Source organism: Periplaneta americana, chromosome 16, assembly GCF_040183065.1.
Source record: "Periplaneta americana isolate PAMFEO1 chromosome 16, P.americana_PAMFEO1_priV1, whole genome shotgun sequence".
NCBI classification, from domain to species: Eukaryota; Metazoa; Arthropoda; class Insecta; order Blattodea; family Blattidae; genus Periplaneta; species Periplaneta americana.
In genome coordinates, this window is record NC_091132.1 from 164,383,579 (window position 1) to 164,401,226 (window position 17,648).

Sequence of the window (17,648 nt, forward strand, 5' to 3'; positions counted from 1 at the left end):
GGAACGTGCTCAGTTGTAAGATTTTGAAGTCATTGCCATATTATATTTGTCCCACGCACCTAAGCAATGAGGACAGAACAGGGGTTTATCAGGGTTTACCAAATACACAAAGAGAGGCCGTTATGTTTTGGATAAAAGTATAGCCCTCATGATCTTTCTGATGGATAGATATCGAATATATTTTCTGCATAAAACACATTTCATTCTTTTCCCTTTTATTTACGAATGCATGCTTTATAAATTACCACACTCCGAAAATTTCTATCCACATATATCACAAATAAATGTCTTCACTATTGTGCATTCAAGCGTATGATTTTTCTAGATACCAGGTTTCGAAAATTTCGTTCCACATATATTATATGTGAACGGCTTCTACTATGTGTGCAACAATGAATGCCTTTTTAAATGACCAGATTGCGAAAATTTCTTTCCACATATATCACAATAGAAAGGCTTCTCCCCTGTGTGTACGAGTGCATGCTTTTTTAGACTACTCGATTCCGAAAAATTCTTTCCACATATATCGCAACTGAATGCCTTCTCCCCTGTATGTACGACTGCATGTCTTTTCAGATTACCGCATTCCGAAAATTGCTTTCCACACACATGACAACTGAATGGCTTCTCCCCTGTATGTATCTTAGAATGCTTTTTTATAGTACAATATTGCGAAAATCTTTTTCCACATATATCACAACCGAATGCCTTCACACTTGTGTGTACGAGTGCATGGACTTTTAGAGTACGAGACTGAGAAAATTTCTTTCCACATATATCGCAACTGAATGCCTTCCCTATTGTGTGTAAGAGTGCATGGTTTTTTAAAGTACTCGAATGCGAAAATTTTTTTCCACATATATCACAACAGAATGGCTTCTCCCCTGTGTGTACGCGTGCATGACTTCTAAGACTAGAAGATGCCGAAAACTTCTTTCCACATATATCACAACTGAATGTTTTCTCTCCTGTGTGTACAACAGCATGATTTCTAAGACTATCAAATACCGAAAATTTCTTTCCACATATATCACAATTGAATGCCTTCTCTCCTGTATGTACAAGTGTATGCCTTTTAAGATTACTAAATATAGAAAAATTTTTTCCACAAGTTTCACAGCTGAATGGTTTCTCCCCTGTGTGTGTTAATGCGTGCTTTTTAATTTGACCAATTTGGGAAAATTTCTTTCCACATATATCACAATTGAATGGCTTTTCCCCTGTGTGTAGGAGCGAGTGCGTCTTAAGCGAACCGGATTGCGAAAACTTAGTTCCACATATATCACAACTGAATGCTTTCTCGCCTGTGTGTACGAGTGCGTGTTTTTTAAGAGTATCATATACGGAAAATTTCTTTCCACATATATCACAACTGAACGGCTTCTCCCCGGTGTGTATGAGATCGTGCTTTTTAAGATTACTAAATCGGGAAAATTTCTTTCCACATATATGACAACTGAATGGCTTCTCCCCTGTGTGTACGGATGCGTGCCTCTTAAGCGTAGCAGATTGCGAAAATTTCTTTCCACATATAACACAACTGAATGGCTTCTCCCCTGTGTGCACAAGTGCGTGCTTCTTTAGAGCACTAGTTTCCGAAAATATCTTTCCACATATATCACAACAGAATGCTTTCTCTCCTGTGTATACGCGAGGCAGCTTTTTAAAACCACCGGATACCGATAATTTCTTACCAGAATTATTACAATCGAATGGCTTCTGACTCATATGTACGCGTGAATGCTTTTGGAGATCACTCGATTTAGAACAAGCCTTTCCACAAACATCGTAACACAGTGGGCTCTTGTGGTTGTGTAGAACAGCATGGCTTTTGAGCGTTGCCGAGTTTAAGAAGCGCTTTCCACAAACATCACATCTGTATGTCTTCGAGCACTCATCGTCTTCTGAAATTATGTCGCAGGAAGCAGGCATTCCAATGCTGTGACGAAAATGTGCTCTTAGTTCAAGGAATAAAGACTAAAGCCGAAGAAATAACGAAAAACAAAACTACATCCACAACAAACATATGAAACTTAGTAATTACTAAGTCATGCCAGAAAATAACTATACAATTCTACTCAAGTTAATTCTCACAAATAGTTTCTTATGTATTTTACGTCGCTTTATCTACAGCTATAGATTTCTAGCATCTGAGTCAGATAAAGATGATACTAGTGAGATGAATAGAGAATAGCACCTCAAGTTATCCAGTATTTGCTCTTAATGATTTGAGAGAGAACAGCGGAAAATACTTCAAACTATAAATACTTACAATACTTTTCTACAACAATAAAGGAAATATTTCGATAGCGATATGCAGGTTTTACAGCGACACTTGTACTTCAATTCAAACTAAAGCCCTACGAGGTCTTGACTTCCCCAAATGCTATTCTGCTCTATGCTGTTCACAGTATTTCCTAGCTCTATAATATTCAACTGGCTTTTGTACTGTAAAGTATATGTTCTATTTATATTACAAAAGCGCAGGTTGTCTTGCGAAATATCTGAATTCAAGGAAATGTTTAGCAAACTTACAATCGGAAATAATAAACGCGAATAGGATTAGAAGTCCACTCACTTTACAAAGACATAAGAATGATTATTCCAACATAAGTTAGCTACTGATGTGACAATGATATTCTGTAGAGATTACCGTGCATTGTGGAAATAAATTCCTTCTAGCAAGTAATGGCCAACACTTAAAATGCCAGCTAGAGATGTGCCGTTTATATTTCGGCATGTCAGTTTCTCCTTTCCATTCCTTTCCTTTTCTTCTATCCTTATGCCTTTCTCTGTTTGTTCTAGTTCTTCTTACGCTTCATAGATGGCTTACTTTCTCTCATCTTTCTATTTTTTCCGTTTTCTCTGTGTCTGTTCCTATAACCTGTGATGAATTGAAATCTGGGGAGCAGTTATTATTTTATTATTATGGTTGCTAATTGGCTAAGATCGAGGGAGCAGTAAATATTTCATAATAGCGCTTTCTGATTGGTTAAGATAGAGACGCCAAGTTTCATTTCGATTGTAGCATCAGTCTAGTGGATGGACTCATTCAGGTCGGATGTGTGCCGGCAGTTGAGGACGTGTGTTGTGATGGGCACGAGCTCCTATGTAGGCCGGGGATCGAACTGAGTTCGATAAGTCTACTAGTAGCTACGTAGTCCAAAGTGTTGTGGGAACCTGCGAGATAATCGCAGAGGTTGCAGAGAGTACGTCAGTACGCTAGAGGGACTCTTCCAGGTCGGGTGTGTGCCGGCAGTTGAGGGTGTTGTGAAGGGCACGAGCTCCTATGTAGGCCGGGGATCAAACTGGGTTCGATAAGTCTATAAGTATAAGATATTCGTGTGGAATTTAGCGGCGAGTTTTGGGATGTACTTATTATCTTGAACTGCATTCATTTTCCTCACTGACTAGCGTGCAGTCAACTCTGGTTAAATACTGGTCGGTAATTTTATTTCAGATGATCGTTTCTCTAGCTGTGATATAACTAAAAGCCTACCACAAACTACAAGTAGTTCAGTGAGTTGGTTTTGGCTTCCGTTTTACTTAGTTTTTGCAGTAGAACGAATTTGAAGCGTGTGAAATTCACAATGAAAGCACCCATTGTTGTGTGACGTTTGAAGGGTGGCCAATTTGTATGTTACGGCTATGTGTGTGTGCTGAGTGATGGTTATGTCAAGGTTGTATGACAAGATGGATGCCAGGTGGGGAAGTACCTACATATGTAAGGTAATTAGCTGGATTTGGTTTATGTTACTCTGTGAAGAAGATATTTTCTGTGCTACGTATTTATTCTGGGTTGCTTATTCAAAATAAATAGTTGTGTTTAACATAGTGAGTGTGTGTTGTCACTTGACTACCTCGACACGTAGATTACCATCCTGATCATAACGATTCATGGCAGGGTTATTTTATTATTTAATTGTCTTGTATTCCAACCAGCAAGACTGGATAGATAGAAAGGCCGAGATCGCCTCAGAGAGATGGACAAACTTGCAACTTCTTCCATTTTGGTGCGATTGACATTTCTTTTGAAACATAGCAAAATGGTCATAAATAGTGACAAGCACTGGATTCATTGAGGTATAAGCTACATGGACTGCATTCCTTGTTTCGTAATAAGAGACCCTATCCTGGCAAACGTTTTTCCACATTATGAGGGGATGCTTCGAGAGGGAACTTCTTTACCTCTATTAAGTAGTGAAGATGTATAAGTAATTTTGTGGCATTACTTCTTCCTTGAGCTACGGGTCTGGACACATCTTGATTAAGAGCTTTTTAATATGGGAGAAAAACTATTTTAGCAATCATATTATAGATTCTTCGCAAGATGTCCTTATTGTGTGGATTCCTCCATGGCAGTTTCTTGCTCATTTTCTAGTATCACAAGGAGAGAGAAATATACTGTTTTCGCTGTAAGAAAAATCGTAATGTAAACATAAGCACCTTTGCTGTCATACCCGTGATTGGCTCCCAGTCGAAACACTCACATGCCGCAGGAAAATATAGTTCGTATTTGGAAACTACAATCTTGTATTATTTGAAAATAAAAAATTGAAACATTTAATTTCACTCATGTGTAAAACGCTATGTAAAAGAAGAGCTACTTTTATACTTTGTTACGTACTACGAACGCGGATGAATACCAACAGTAATACCGAGGTAGTCTGTTCACAGTATAGAGAAATACAGTAAAGACACCTGAGCCATTTCGTGGGAACAAATTCTGAGTGCGCATGTCACGAAACCTGGTGTATTATCTGGAACCTCCACCAGATGGATCTCCATCTACGTAGGGCTGGCATAATTTAATATTAACTGAAAACATTCATTACTCATATTTTAATAATTTTAAAGGCATGAGGCAAAGGAATGGCAATATGACCATAATAATATTTACTTCCGTATGCAATCATGATGATAATATTCACTAATTGACGCTAACGTTCAAGTCACAGTTTGAGCCTTATGTTGGTAAAATTGATCCAAGTACAACATGATACATCATGGCGTCCGTTGCGGTGAAGTGCGAACATGAACGTCAACAATGGATATAAGTATTTTGACTTCCTAGCGACATAATATTAATCATATTTAATATACATACAAGATTATTCGTATTACTGTCCAATGAAATAAATAAATAAATAAATATTTTACTAATATTTTGATAGTGGTTTGATACTAGCGACATAGTTGGATTCATTGAGAACTAGACTTCACTGAGCTTGATTTTAGTACCAACAACATCAAAGGTACCGATAAGAGTTGTCCCTACTGATTCTTCTTATACTGTGGTCTGTTCTTGTAACAAGCTGGCGTCACTTGAGCTCGTAGTTGTTCACGTAAGCACGTAGTACTGAAGTATGGCTTCGGTATCCTCAACTGTCCATTGTGAAAACATAAGACTTAAAAATAATTTAATTGCAGTAATAACTACAAAGTAAATGTTTCCTAAGCAAACGCATGCATAGTAGTGAGGTTAGGCCTACTTGACGAGTAACGGGAATTGCTTAACATGAAACAGAATGTACAACAGTAGGTGGGAACACATACTGAGAATCTATGGCGCCAAACAGTAGCCAATGAAGCCTCACTTCAGTCACGTGCTATTGTTTACATCAGGATTTTTCTTACAGCGAAAAGATTATAGTTGACAAGTTCCACTTGCTCCATTAAATGAGTCATTATATAATGACGTAAAAAAATAACAAAACTTTCAATTCAAGATATTAAGAAATTATACAGACACATCATTTTATTTTTACTTCAATTTTTATTGTACCTGAGTTTTTTAATGTACTTCACTCCCACACATTCTACTAGGAAACTTCCAACCGTTCTCCACACAGAACCAAGCCAGCGTATGCAGTACTGAGTTAGTGAGTATAGTACTTTCCAGAAATATGTTCGCGTTTTCCAGTGACGAAAGAGCTTTCAATATTGAATCATATTTTCGCACAGGTCCTGTCGTTAGTTTGCCTACGTCGCATCCCGGTTTCCCCCATCTGCTTCTGTTCGCCCCTCTGTAAAGTCTAGTAGCTGGGCTGTCTTAGCTCTTTTCTGAAAACATTAGTTTCTGTTACGAATTGGATGTCGACGTAATATTATATAACGGTTTAAAATAACTTAAATAAAAGGGCCTCATTAAGTAATTAACTGTCACGTGATTTCCCCCCCTTTCTACGACCCTGTCACAAAACCACTTGAATGGGCAGTAGATAGCATTTCTGAGTAATTTTATCTTTTCAGGTCGGGCAGAAGTGAAGATTAAATTTACAGTACGTAAGGCACTCTTTTATAGAGTAGGTATAGAATTATTTCAACATTAGTTGCTCGTACGAAGGACGAAACTGGTAATTGGAATTACGTACAATAGTCTATAGTGCGATAATATGCACAAAAGAACTGAAGCCTCTATCGAAATGAACAGCCAATATTTTCAAAAATGTGTGTAAATATCCGTATTATGATTATTTTTGAATTTAACTTCATTCTCTATATTGTACGCTAATGTGCTGTGACAGTATAATATACACTGCATAATTAATACGTACGAATGGATAGTTCAATTCGCGAGTAAAAACACTAAATGTTAATACAGTACTGTATTTTGATTAAACAAAATCCTAATGAAAATTATGAAACTCAAAATTGCGATATTTCCTAGTTTACATAAAAGGATGAACTATTTTTCTTCCCTCCTATACCTAGGAAAGTGATTTGTATTTTACGGCAGTATCATCGAACTCCAGTCTTGGAAGGGGGAGCAGAGGAGCAAATGATGTTTCCGGTTCTAGACCTTTAATCCAAAGATATAGCCAGGTTAATATTAAAAATGTTAGTAAAAATAAAATGATGTCCCCGTATTATTCCGATCTATTCTTAAGGTTTCGAGACTGCAAATGGGAAAACGAGAGCGAATCCTCAACAAAGAAGTTAATATCTTCAAAAATTGCTTTCATACGTGGATGTTTATGGCTGCATGCCTGAATGGATGTAAGAATGAATGGATGCACAGGTAGAAGGATGGACACATAGACAGATAAACATATACCTAGGCAGATAAACGGACGAGAGGATAAGTGGACAAACAAACATATACATAAATACATAGAGAGACTCAAAGTAGACATGCCCATTAAAATTGAGGAATGCATTTGAATAACAATAAAATTGAAATTAATCACAAATTTCTATCCTTCGTCATTATTCTTTGAACAAAGCAGTGTAACCAACAACGTAATAAGGCCTCACGCACTTCACTCACCTGTCACTTAAGATTTCATCCTCTTGTGCTGTTACCTCCAGTCTGATCTGGTCCTCCACTTTATTTATCTCAGGTGTCTCCTCCTGAAACGATTGTATTGTATTTATTAACATTCCATGGTATTCATACATTGCTGCATGGCTAGAATATGGAACAAGTAAAAAAACTTAATACCATTATAAAGTCTTAATTTATAGTCACAGTCTAGATCAAATATATACAGACGAGATATACAATATAGTCTACTAGTGCAACACATAGCTTTAGTATCAATTTCATGAAGTGTTATTGAATGTCATGACTTCACCTACAGAATAGAAGGCGTGAGAAATTAGGCACTTCTTTAATTTGGCCCTAAATAATTTTATGTTTTGAGTTTCATTTTTTATATGGATAGGGAGGCTATTAAAAAATTTTTACTGCCGTATAACGCACTCCTTTTTGTTAGCACGATAGACTTGCCAATGGAGTATGAAAGTCGTTTTTTTGACGTGTATTTATGCTATGAACTGTTGAATTAGTTACAATGTTTTCACGATTACATAGGCCTACGAGGATGATTATTAATGAAAAGATATACTGACAAGCCATGGGCATTATTTCTAGTTTTTTTTTTTAAATAGTCCTATACGATTCCCTAGATTTGGCACCTACTATTATTCTAATTACTCTTTTTTGTAATAGACAATTTACAAAATATTAATTTATTGGTCTGACCCAATATTTTGGGTTTGCCCTGCGACACAGAATTGCTCACAATAAAAATTTTAAATGAAAAATTATATAATCAGGTTTCAGACAAAAGTGATTAAGACATAAGAAAAAAAATAGAACCAAGTATAATTTAAATTGAATGTACATCATAAAGATGCTGACGAAATGTCGCTACAGAAAATTTTAAAATGGTGGCGACGATGGCATCTTGAAGATCTCTTGTCAACTTGTATTTTTCCCTCCACTTTACAAAGGCTTTCGGAATGGTGCTTCTCGCTCCAATGAAGAGACCGGTAACTGTGATTTTTTCAATGTTGTATTTCGCTGATAGGTACTGAATCGTGGGCTCGTAGATTTTCTTTTTCTCTTCGTTCACTTCAGATGGTTGAGTGGCTGAGATTTCAAATCTGATCGCAGGATCAATTATTTCGGCTATCTGTGGAATTTCTCCAGAATATTATTCCAAAACTCATTACCGAGTGGAAGTATGCAAAGTATGTTGTTTTTAAGGTATTGATATTTACTATCTTTTGCATAGATCTAATAGCAAAACAAGCTAAATTTAGTTTGGGGGTAATTTCTTTAATATGAATTTTCCAATTTAACACATTATCGATTTTTAAGACAAGAAATTTGGTTGTTGTTGTTTCTAATAGGGATCTATTGTTAATTATTGCGCAATAAATTTGCGAGGTTGAATTTGGACAGTATTTAAATTGAATTATGTTAGTTTTGTTACAATTTAATACCAATTTATTGACTGAGAACCAGTCATTACAGTCATTAAATGGTTGAACTTTTTTTTTTTTTTACCTTGGGATTTCATTGAAGTGGATTTTTATGGCAGGCAGAGTAACTATCTCATGCCTCCATGTTTAAATTGCTTTCAGTGCACTTCATTAGAACCAGGTACCCAGCATGGCAGTTTACATCTTGTACACTTGATTTTAAGTACTATTAAACCCAGTAAAAAGTCAAACATTGTCGCCGAAAAATGAAAATGAATTTTAAAAACATAGAGACAAAATACGATGATTCTTGGCGATTGTAGGGCTTCGCTTCCTGTCTGCTGATTTCCAAGTCGCTTAGATCGGGTTAAGTGAGTTACATGGTCTGCCTTAAGACCTGCATTAGATCATGATGGCAGTGGCACAGTCTATTCTTCCTAGTACTCACAGCTAGCAACTAGCACGAGAAATGCAAAAGATCATCCCAAGCTTCGTGACTGTATATACGAGACTGTGGTTTTGCTGTCACAGCTTCGAACTGTGAAAGCTTAGGAAAAATCTGTGTGATGATCAATTTGCGATTTTGTTAATATGTGATTTCTGTGTTCGGTGATTGTGGGGCTTTGTTTCCTTTCTGTACATTTCCAAGTCATCTAGAACTCAATATTACTGCCATCTACTTATTCCTGAACAAACCACGAGGAATGCTCTGTTTTTCATGAGCCGAAAGATCTATATGTTTATCACTATTCAGCGAATTGAATTGACATGCCAGTGCCATGTTACATCAACAGGGAATAGCGCAGTGTGCATAATGAAAAAAAAAAAACACGCCCTGAACCGTCATCGCGACGTGTGGATGTTTATATTCCTCCCACAATAATTGCGAATGATTAACTGAATCATTCACAGAAGAATATAGCGACTGGACTGCTTTACTGTCAAAGAGTTGCCGATGTTAACCTTTTCAGTTCACCGAATATTAATTAAATCTCGATAATGTTGACTTTCAACTTCACCTTCTGACTTGCAGTTTTCTGGACTCTGAAGCTGACACATATACGCACATCAGTCGCCACCACAGTGAGTCTAATATCGGGCAGAGATGGCGATATCTCACAAGCAAACGTTCTGATGGGGGCAGATAAAAAAGTTAAAATTTTTTCTTCCACCATGTTAATAATGTCTAAAGAACTGCTTATACAAATTTTGGCCACTCGACCGCAATTACGAGAGGCGTAAAAAAATAAGTTCGCAAGGGGCCGCTAACAGAAAAAAAAAACACAATTTCATTGGAGAAATTTATTGGAATGGACACAGCAATTGTTGAGCTATTTTTCAACACACCTTCCATCGGAATTGAGACATTTCTCATATCATGGGATCGACAGAGAGAGGTGCAGACGCAGTCAAATGCTGGTTCCGATCTGAAGCAGCTGACTTCTACGACACAAAAATTGATCCTGTGGTATGACAAATGTCTCAATTCCAGTGGAGAATATGATGACAAATAGCGCAACAATTGCTGTATCTGTTTCAATAAATATTTCTATGCAATTATGCTTTTTTCTATAAACGGCCCCAGGGAAAATCACTTTCTGGACGGCCTCGTAATTGCGGTCGAGTGGCCAAAATTTGTATAAGCAATTCTTTTGACATTATTAACATGGTGGAAGAAAAATTTTAACTTTTTTCTCTGCCCCAATCAGAACATTTGCTTGTCAGAGCTGTGATTTTGGAACTGTATTCACAGTTGGATCCAGTGACAAACCCATCACGGCGACAAATTCACACGTGTTTAAATCACACCCCATCAATATTCTGTAGCAGTCACCCTGAATTGTGACGTTCATGCGTATTGGCAAAGAACTGATATCCCAAGAAATAGACAACAATCATGTGGACTTCAGCTACCAAAAGAATTTAAGAAGAAAAATGACCAAGAAACCTAATTAACTGTATTTCCTACACCAGCCAAAAACCACAAGTTTACTCACCAACCACTAGAGTAATTGAGATTGACCCCACTCTATACTGGGCTGTCAATTAAATTAGAAACAGATACCGAAAGTATTGCCAGTAGTGACTGAAAAATTCAAAACAGATATGATTCAGTGAACGTCCGTTATCACATTTAGTAGAAGAAAAATTAGATGGAAAAATATTCAAGAAGGACAACACGACGAAGAATTGGACAGCATGAGAGCTACTATCGTTTCCCCTGTTGAAATTAATTTAGAAGCCTCATTAGTCAGTAAGGCCCGTTACACACTTGAAGAGATCTCGCTAGCGAGAAATGTGTTGCGAGAAAGAGGCAAAGAGCCTTCCCCCACACACTTGGCGAGTTCTCGCTATCACAGATCACACCTCACTATGAACATCTATGCACTGCCTTCATGCAGAAAGCATTTTTCTGAGTATAGTAATCACTTGTTGAGGGAAATATTATAGGTTATGTATTTACGTATATTGTTGTACTTAAATATATAACATGTAAGTATATTGCCGTACTTTACAAATTATATACGAACACTACTACGCTGAATCAGGATATTCAGATGATGAGGAAAAGGAGTTATATGAACACATTATTTTGTTAATGAAAAGAAATAGGCCTAAAATTAAAGCCAGAAGTATCTGGAAATCACATTATATCTCATGAAGAAAAGGGTGTGATTCGCTCAATGATTTCTATTTGGATGATACGTTTAGGCTTTATTTGAGGTTGAATAGACCTCAGCTTTTTGCCATTCATGATATGATAGAGTATTCATTACTATGTTCTGATAAAAATTAGGTAAAGTTATAAGACAGAGGTACAGATAGTGTACATTATTTCAAATGTTATAAATTATAATTAATACTACTAAATCTCATCAAAATAAAATATAGCCCTATTTATATTCAGATCATCTCATATTTGTCTCCCGATTTCTTCTTTCAGTTTTGTTTTTTTACAGTTTTCATCTCGTGTATCATATAAATAGGCCTACGGGTTACATTGTACAAGTTCGATAAGTTTCTGACTGCAATTATATTATCAGCCATCTTTCCTCATTGTCAATAAAAAGTTAAAAACAATACAATTCATCGCCACTTGTGATATTACTTCTTCATCTTTTTCTACATTCAATCGTCATAAAGAGTATAAGTGTCAAATGTCAATGTGTCAAGAAAATTCGCTGGGCTACCGATTTCAGCGGGAAACTCGCTCGAGGTTTTCGCCTTGAACGAGAAACTCTTCCAGTGTCTGAAAGTCCATTTCAATCCATGTTATCAACCGTTGAAGTTTTTCGTAACACATTTCTCGCTAGCGAGATCTCTCCAAGTGTGTAATGCAAGTAATGCAGAGGGAAATACCGACCAACACACTTCATAAATTGCACTCACCTTGGCTTCAATTTTCACGACAGGAAAGTCAATTGGCACAGGTGATTCCTCAAACGTCATCTCCGATTTCAGAGCATAGCTCTGATCCATACATTCCGTCTTTATTTCGGTCACATGCAGATCTAATACATTTCCATCCTGCAAAACAAAGGACATAATAATTATGTCATATAACATAAGTCCCTCACCAAAAACCACTGAACTGTTTCTAAAGTCTGTTCACTGTATTATTAACCCTGATGTCAACGACTTCACGTGTACCAACTAGAGTGTCACTAGTGAAATAGTTTGTATGAAAAGCCTAGTCTAGTTTGATTTTATTGTCACATATTCTATCTGTGAAGCAATGTACGAATACCATGAAATGTTAATATATACAATACAATATCATACAATAGAAATTACAACTAGTGACTCTCAATTTACCTCTGATAAGTGCTTCTTTTCAACTGTATCAGTGTCATCACACCACTCTATAGCCAAAGGGTCCACTTCAGGTTCCTTCTTGATTACATTCATCGCAACTGTAACAGACATATAAGTTTTGACATATCTGCAGAATGCAAGCTTCTGAAAGAGACTTATGCTCAGTGGTTACAATACGAGATGCGTTTGAAAGGTTCGTGGCCTGACACATAGATGGCACTGAAAAGGTGTGAACAATGGAGCCATTTTTAACGGCCATTTTACTGGTACTCGTACATTACTTGAACCACGAAAATCATAATATTCTGTTGATTACATTTTGTGTACCTAGCTTACATAAAAGCCACATTACTTTTTGAAAGTAAATCCTATTAACTGTATGGGGATAATCTTCGATATCGTCCCACACCACACGGGACTGAGGGTCCGATTTAAACTTTCTCTATGGGTTAGACGTGTTAAATGATTGGAGGTTAAGTAACATCACACCCTAGTATATGCAGTCACGAAGCTCAATAAGTAGGAAATATGCATCCATAGATAGTTGCTAACCACTAGGATCGCTACTATCGCTTCATCACAGACAATGCGAATTAGTACCTGCACAGTCTATTGTTTCTGGTACCCACATCAACTCAAGCTTCATGACTGTATATACTAGACTGTGATAACATTAAGTTGAGGTATGTAACAAAGTTAGTGGGTTAGTTGAGGGGATTTTTAAATGATACGAGGCCTAGGAATTACGAAGTGTGCGGAGATACCGAAGTTTCACGATATAATATATTATACAAACTTTAAATTTTCATTCCTCAAACTGCCTCAAGAAGTGAAAGCAATAAGTAACACAGCCATCTTAGATAGATTCCATGCGGTACGTACTGACATTTAGAATACATTTTGCGTAAAAAAAAATTTTGTTTAAAATATTCGATACATTTAATAAATTAAATTTGACCACATGGTTTTAAAAATTAACTATTGGATATTATGTAAATTTAGAAAATGGATTTCAGAAACAAAATTTGTGTCCTATATTGAATGTATTATTTTTCGTTACTTGCTGACATAAATGTAAACTCGTTTTATAGTTGATCATATTCTCTCCTCAATTTCTCTAAAATTTCAGCACGAAAATTATTTTAAAAAAAATCCAGTTGGAGAAGAAAATTTTAGTTTACATGTGCAAATAATCAAATTCACTTATAGTTAATATTAAATGAGTTATGGTGAAAAAAAAGTAGTGCGTTACATACTGGCATATTATCTTTCTGTACTGACATCTCTGAATTTTATACTGGTAGTTATTATTATTTTGCTGTGTTCCTAAAGAAATAAAGTAATAGTTAAGTGCAAATGCCCAGTAGGCCTATAATATATTTAACAAAATACAAAATATATAAATATATATTATTCAATATGCTACTCATGAAATAAAACCCAAAAATTATTGTAAATATTATAGATCTAATAAAATAAAATAATAGAAATGAAATTATAAATCACTGCTTGAAGAACTAATGCATTGTAAATGTTGATGAAAATTGTGCCCATGGGAACGACAACTCACAATCAGGTGTTTTTCCTCTCAAATTTCTTGTGCTTCAGATTTTTAAACACTCATATCACGTCCAAGCAAGTCACAGAAATGCACTCGGCAATGCTGCCTTGACCTGTAGGTTAAATATATGAAGCTACATCTTGACCTTCAGTCTGTCACAGAGATTAAACAAAACACACACACACATATCCATTACACCATTATATACTGCAGAAATCCATTAAGTAGGAAGCTCATCAAAAAATAAAATACATACCACTTTCACACGTAATTTTTTACGTTAATCTGTTAAATTTGTGGACCTTCGATATTGGCTCAGCACATGGAAGGTCAGCATATTATGTTGTGTTTAAACCTAACACACTTACGTAATGAATTTTATGAATTCTTCGTATAGGTGACATGTGTGCCTTCATTTTGTCCAGAAACTTTTTTGCAGCTTTTATATCAGTTTGAAACACTCCCTGGATATTAAGGTACTCGCTTTTCTTCCTCACAATGTGGACAAATAATTTAAAATGTTGTATTGTATTTCCAGAATTTGCAGTTAACCACACTATCTTTTTACATGCCCTCCAATAGCATCTATTGCCCCTTTCCCGTGATACGATTCAAAGAAGTGCCATTCTACACGAAATCCAAAAATTTTCGAAGAAGTACGTCATATGGCTCAAAGTAAACTTCTGCTTGAAAAGGCTAGCAGCCCCATCAGAAAAAATTTCTGACTTGTTTTAGGTTGGAAAGAATTTGAATCATTACTGAATGAAAAAAATGTTCTTATCCAAATATCTTCAGCATACTTATCATGGGCCACATAATCAGAAACAAGAGGAAAGCACTATTTTTGGCTCTCACTATCACACTACCTTTTAAATAAAGCAACAACTGTAAAAATTGAGATCTGACGATTGTTCCAATGGCCAGCCTGTATCTCGTCTTGTTCCCTGCCGGTATAGTTTTCAGAAGTCAATTTGTATAATGGCTTCATTATTATCAACATTTTCTCGAGAACGTTTAAATGTTTGTGATAGCTGCCTTCCTTCCGTTCTAAATTAGCAATGAGTTCTTTTCTTTTGGTTGGAAAGTTAGGCAATGCTTCAACACGTTTTCTGCATTTTCCATAATGCTGTCTTCTCAATTTGTCTCTCAACCCCTGAGCTCGCTTATGCTCTCTATTCTTTGCTTTAAGTTATCCTCTTCCACTTTTAGCATTTCTGAGTGCAGCTCTTTTCTTCCTAATTTTGACTCTCTCTTTTCTTTCCATTCTTCATATCGGTCCCGTTTCTTTATACGTTGCCTAAATTCATGTTGTCTTCGTGCTGATGATTTTCCCATTACAGAAACAAATCTTGTTTAATACACTGATAAAGACTTAGCCTTAACAGCAACTACACGTACATTCACCTTCACAAACGTCTCGCGTATCATTGACCAAGCAGTAAAGTCAGAGGAAAACGTCGTTACGTACAGACATTTTTGTCATGGCAATTGTACGCAGAAAAACTTATTTTAGAGAATAATGGTTGGTTAAATACTTGTTTGCTTGTACTATAATGCAGCTTTTGAATCTGAAATGAATATTTATTCCATTGCTTATCATGCTGTTTACGAAAGTATTTACACGTTGAGCGTTACGTACTGACTAGACTTTCAGAGAATAATTACAAGATAGATGACTTAACTCGTACGTAAAATTACACTGCACCATACTTTATGTTGAGGAAGTACCAAAGTGTGACATTGAAAAAATAAATTGTATAAAAATGAAATATTTACCCAGTGATATCTCACTTTGAAAAGTGCCGCTTGCACTACGATTTCAATACGATATTTAATTCCGCAACTTTTGATTTATGATATGTACATGGGAAAATTTTAGAACACAGATTGCACCTACCAAATGATGTCTTAAAATACTAAAAAGAGGAGATTAGTCTGCGTTTGTCGAATGCGCATCATTATATTTACAAAAAGGCACTTTTCAGTGCCAATAATTTATTTTGTGTGCACAAGGTTGGAATTTTGAAGTAAGAGGGAAAGTGTGCAATCCGTGTTCTGAAGTTTATAACAAACAACCCCACTATAATTTCAATTTTTACCACTAGAATTGACATATTCATGGAATCACTCCTTAAAAAGCAGCACAAAAGTAAAATTAATGAATACCATAACCGCACAATAAGAGAAAAAAGTGGATAAGTAATTATTAACACTCTAATAATAATTACACGGAAAAGAAAAAGTGGTAATATGCATAAATACAGACTTACCGCTATAAAGTATTGAAATGAAAATGAACGACAAATTTATTAGCGAAAATCTCACTCGGCGTTCATTATGATTTCATGGTATGAACGGTTTCCACTACGAACAAGTTTGCCGTGAAGACGGAAACCAATTGAAAAATACAGTGAAATCATCAAAGACGTTTTATAGAAATCATAGCTCGGCGATCCTCCTCTTGCTGTTCAAATTTACCCTTACGCTCAGACGCCATCTTTCTTCACTATACCGCACTCGTTAACTGCACGTAAATCAATGAGAAAATCTTACGAGAACTTCGAAAAAGGATAATGTCGAAATATCCTGTTGAAACTTTCGTTTCCAATGACAAAATATACTGAAACCATATTTAAAGAAACTTGCCCTCTTACTATTTAAACTCAAGTGTGACTTCTGTTACATGTTAAAAATTACGTTGCATTTTTGGCAACTATTTGACATCCGCTTGGTTTAGACAGAATATAGGCAAGAAGAAAGTTGCCTAAATAAATTAGAAAACGAGTTAGTCCTAATGTTGTTTAGGTTACATTGTAATTGTAAATATAATAAAACCAGTTTTTGTGGAGGAAAAGTGTGCAATAAAAACAACTCATTTTGGTTTGATTACAATTTTATTCTTTAATCCTTAAACATCACTGGAATGCTATGTATAATAGCACAAATTTCTTGTCTATTAACTATCAAGATAAATACACATAACCCTACAAAATAACTTCATTCTATTTTATTCTGTATTATTGGAATACTATGTAAAATGCTAGGGCTGCTAATAGCCAAACAATAAACAAAGAATAATAATAATAATAATAATTTTTATTATTATTATTGAAATATTTCTCGTCCCGTATATTCCACGGAAGTTCGTAAATCTCATGCTCTTCCAAAAATATTAGAATAAGGTCTATATAGCTATTTATTTGATTAATGTTACAATATGGTCTTTATTTTTATTTATTTCCTACTTCTCATTGGAAAGTACACAGAACAAAAATGCTCATTAAAGCACCATCTTTACATATAGACATGAACAATTTAACTTATAATTATTGATAATTATTCACATGAGCGGCAGTTATAAAATAGGAATATGCAACTCATTAGCAATGCAAATAAAAGAAATGGAAACATGAGAGAGATGTAGCTTATTATCAGCCTTAGGATCTGAGACAACTTAAGAATGAAGTGAAGTTAAGAGTGCAATGAAGTATAGCTGGAGTGAGGTGGCGCTTAGAGTTTTGCTTATCTATGCGTTGGTGTACAATTCGGTTCGTAATCA

At 35.7% G+C, this 17,648-nt stretch overlaps 1 protein-coding gene across 8 annotated transcripts in view; it reads right to left on the reverse strand.

Moving 5' to 3' along the window:
* The window catches only part of LOC138691746 (zinc finger protein 729-like), a 50,395-nt gene that overhangs the window by 3,903 nt on the left and 28,844 nt on the right, over window positions 1–17,648 (reverse strand). For 5 of the 8 annotated variants that reach the window (XM_069814071.1, XM_069814073.1, XM_069814070.1 and 2 more), the window contains 4 exons: window positions 12,529–12,626; window positions 12,103–12,240; window positions 7,271–7,353; window positions 367–1,939 (listed from right to left, as the gene is read on the reverse strand). In XM_069814071.1, coding sequence (XP_069670172.1) covers window positions 379–1,939; window positions 7,271–7,353; window positions 12,103–12,240; window positions 12,529–12,621 — 1,875 coding nt within the window. In that variant the 5' untranslated portion in view covers window positions 12,622–12,626 and the 3' untranslated portion in view covers window positions 367–378. Of the gene's footprint in view, window positions 1–366; window positions 1,940–5,539; window positions 6,064–7,270; window positions 7,354–12,102; window positions 12,241–12,528; window positions 12,627–16,359; window positions 16,663–17,648 lie in introns of those variants that run through there. The other 3 variants (XM_069814074.1, XM_069814081.1, XM_069814080.1) reach the window with 3 other exon arrangements.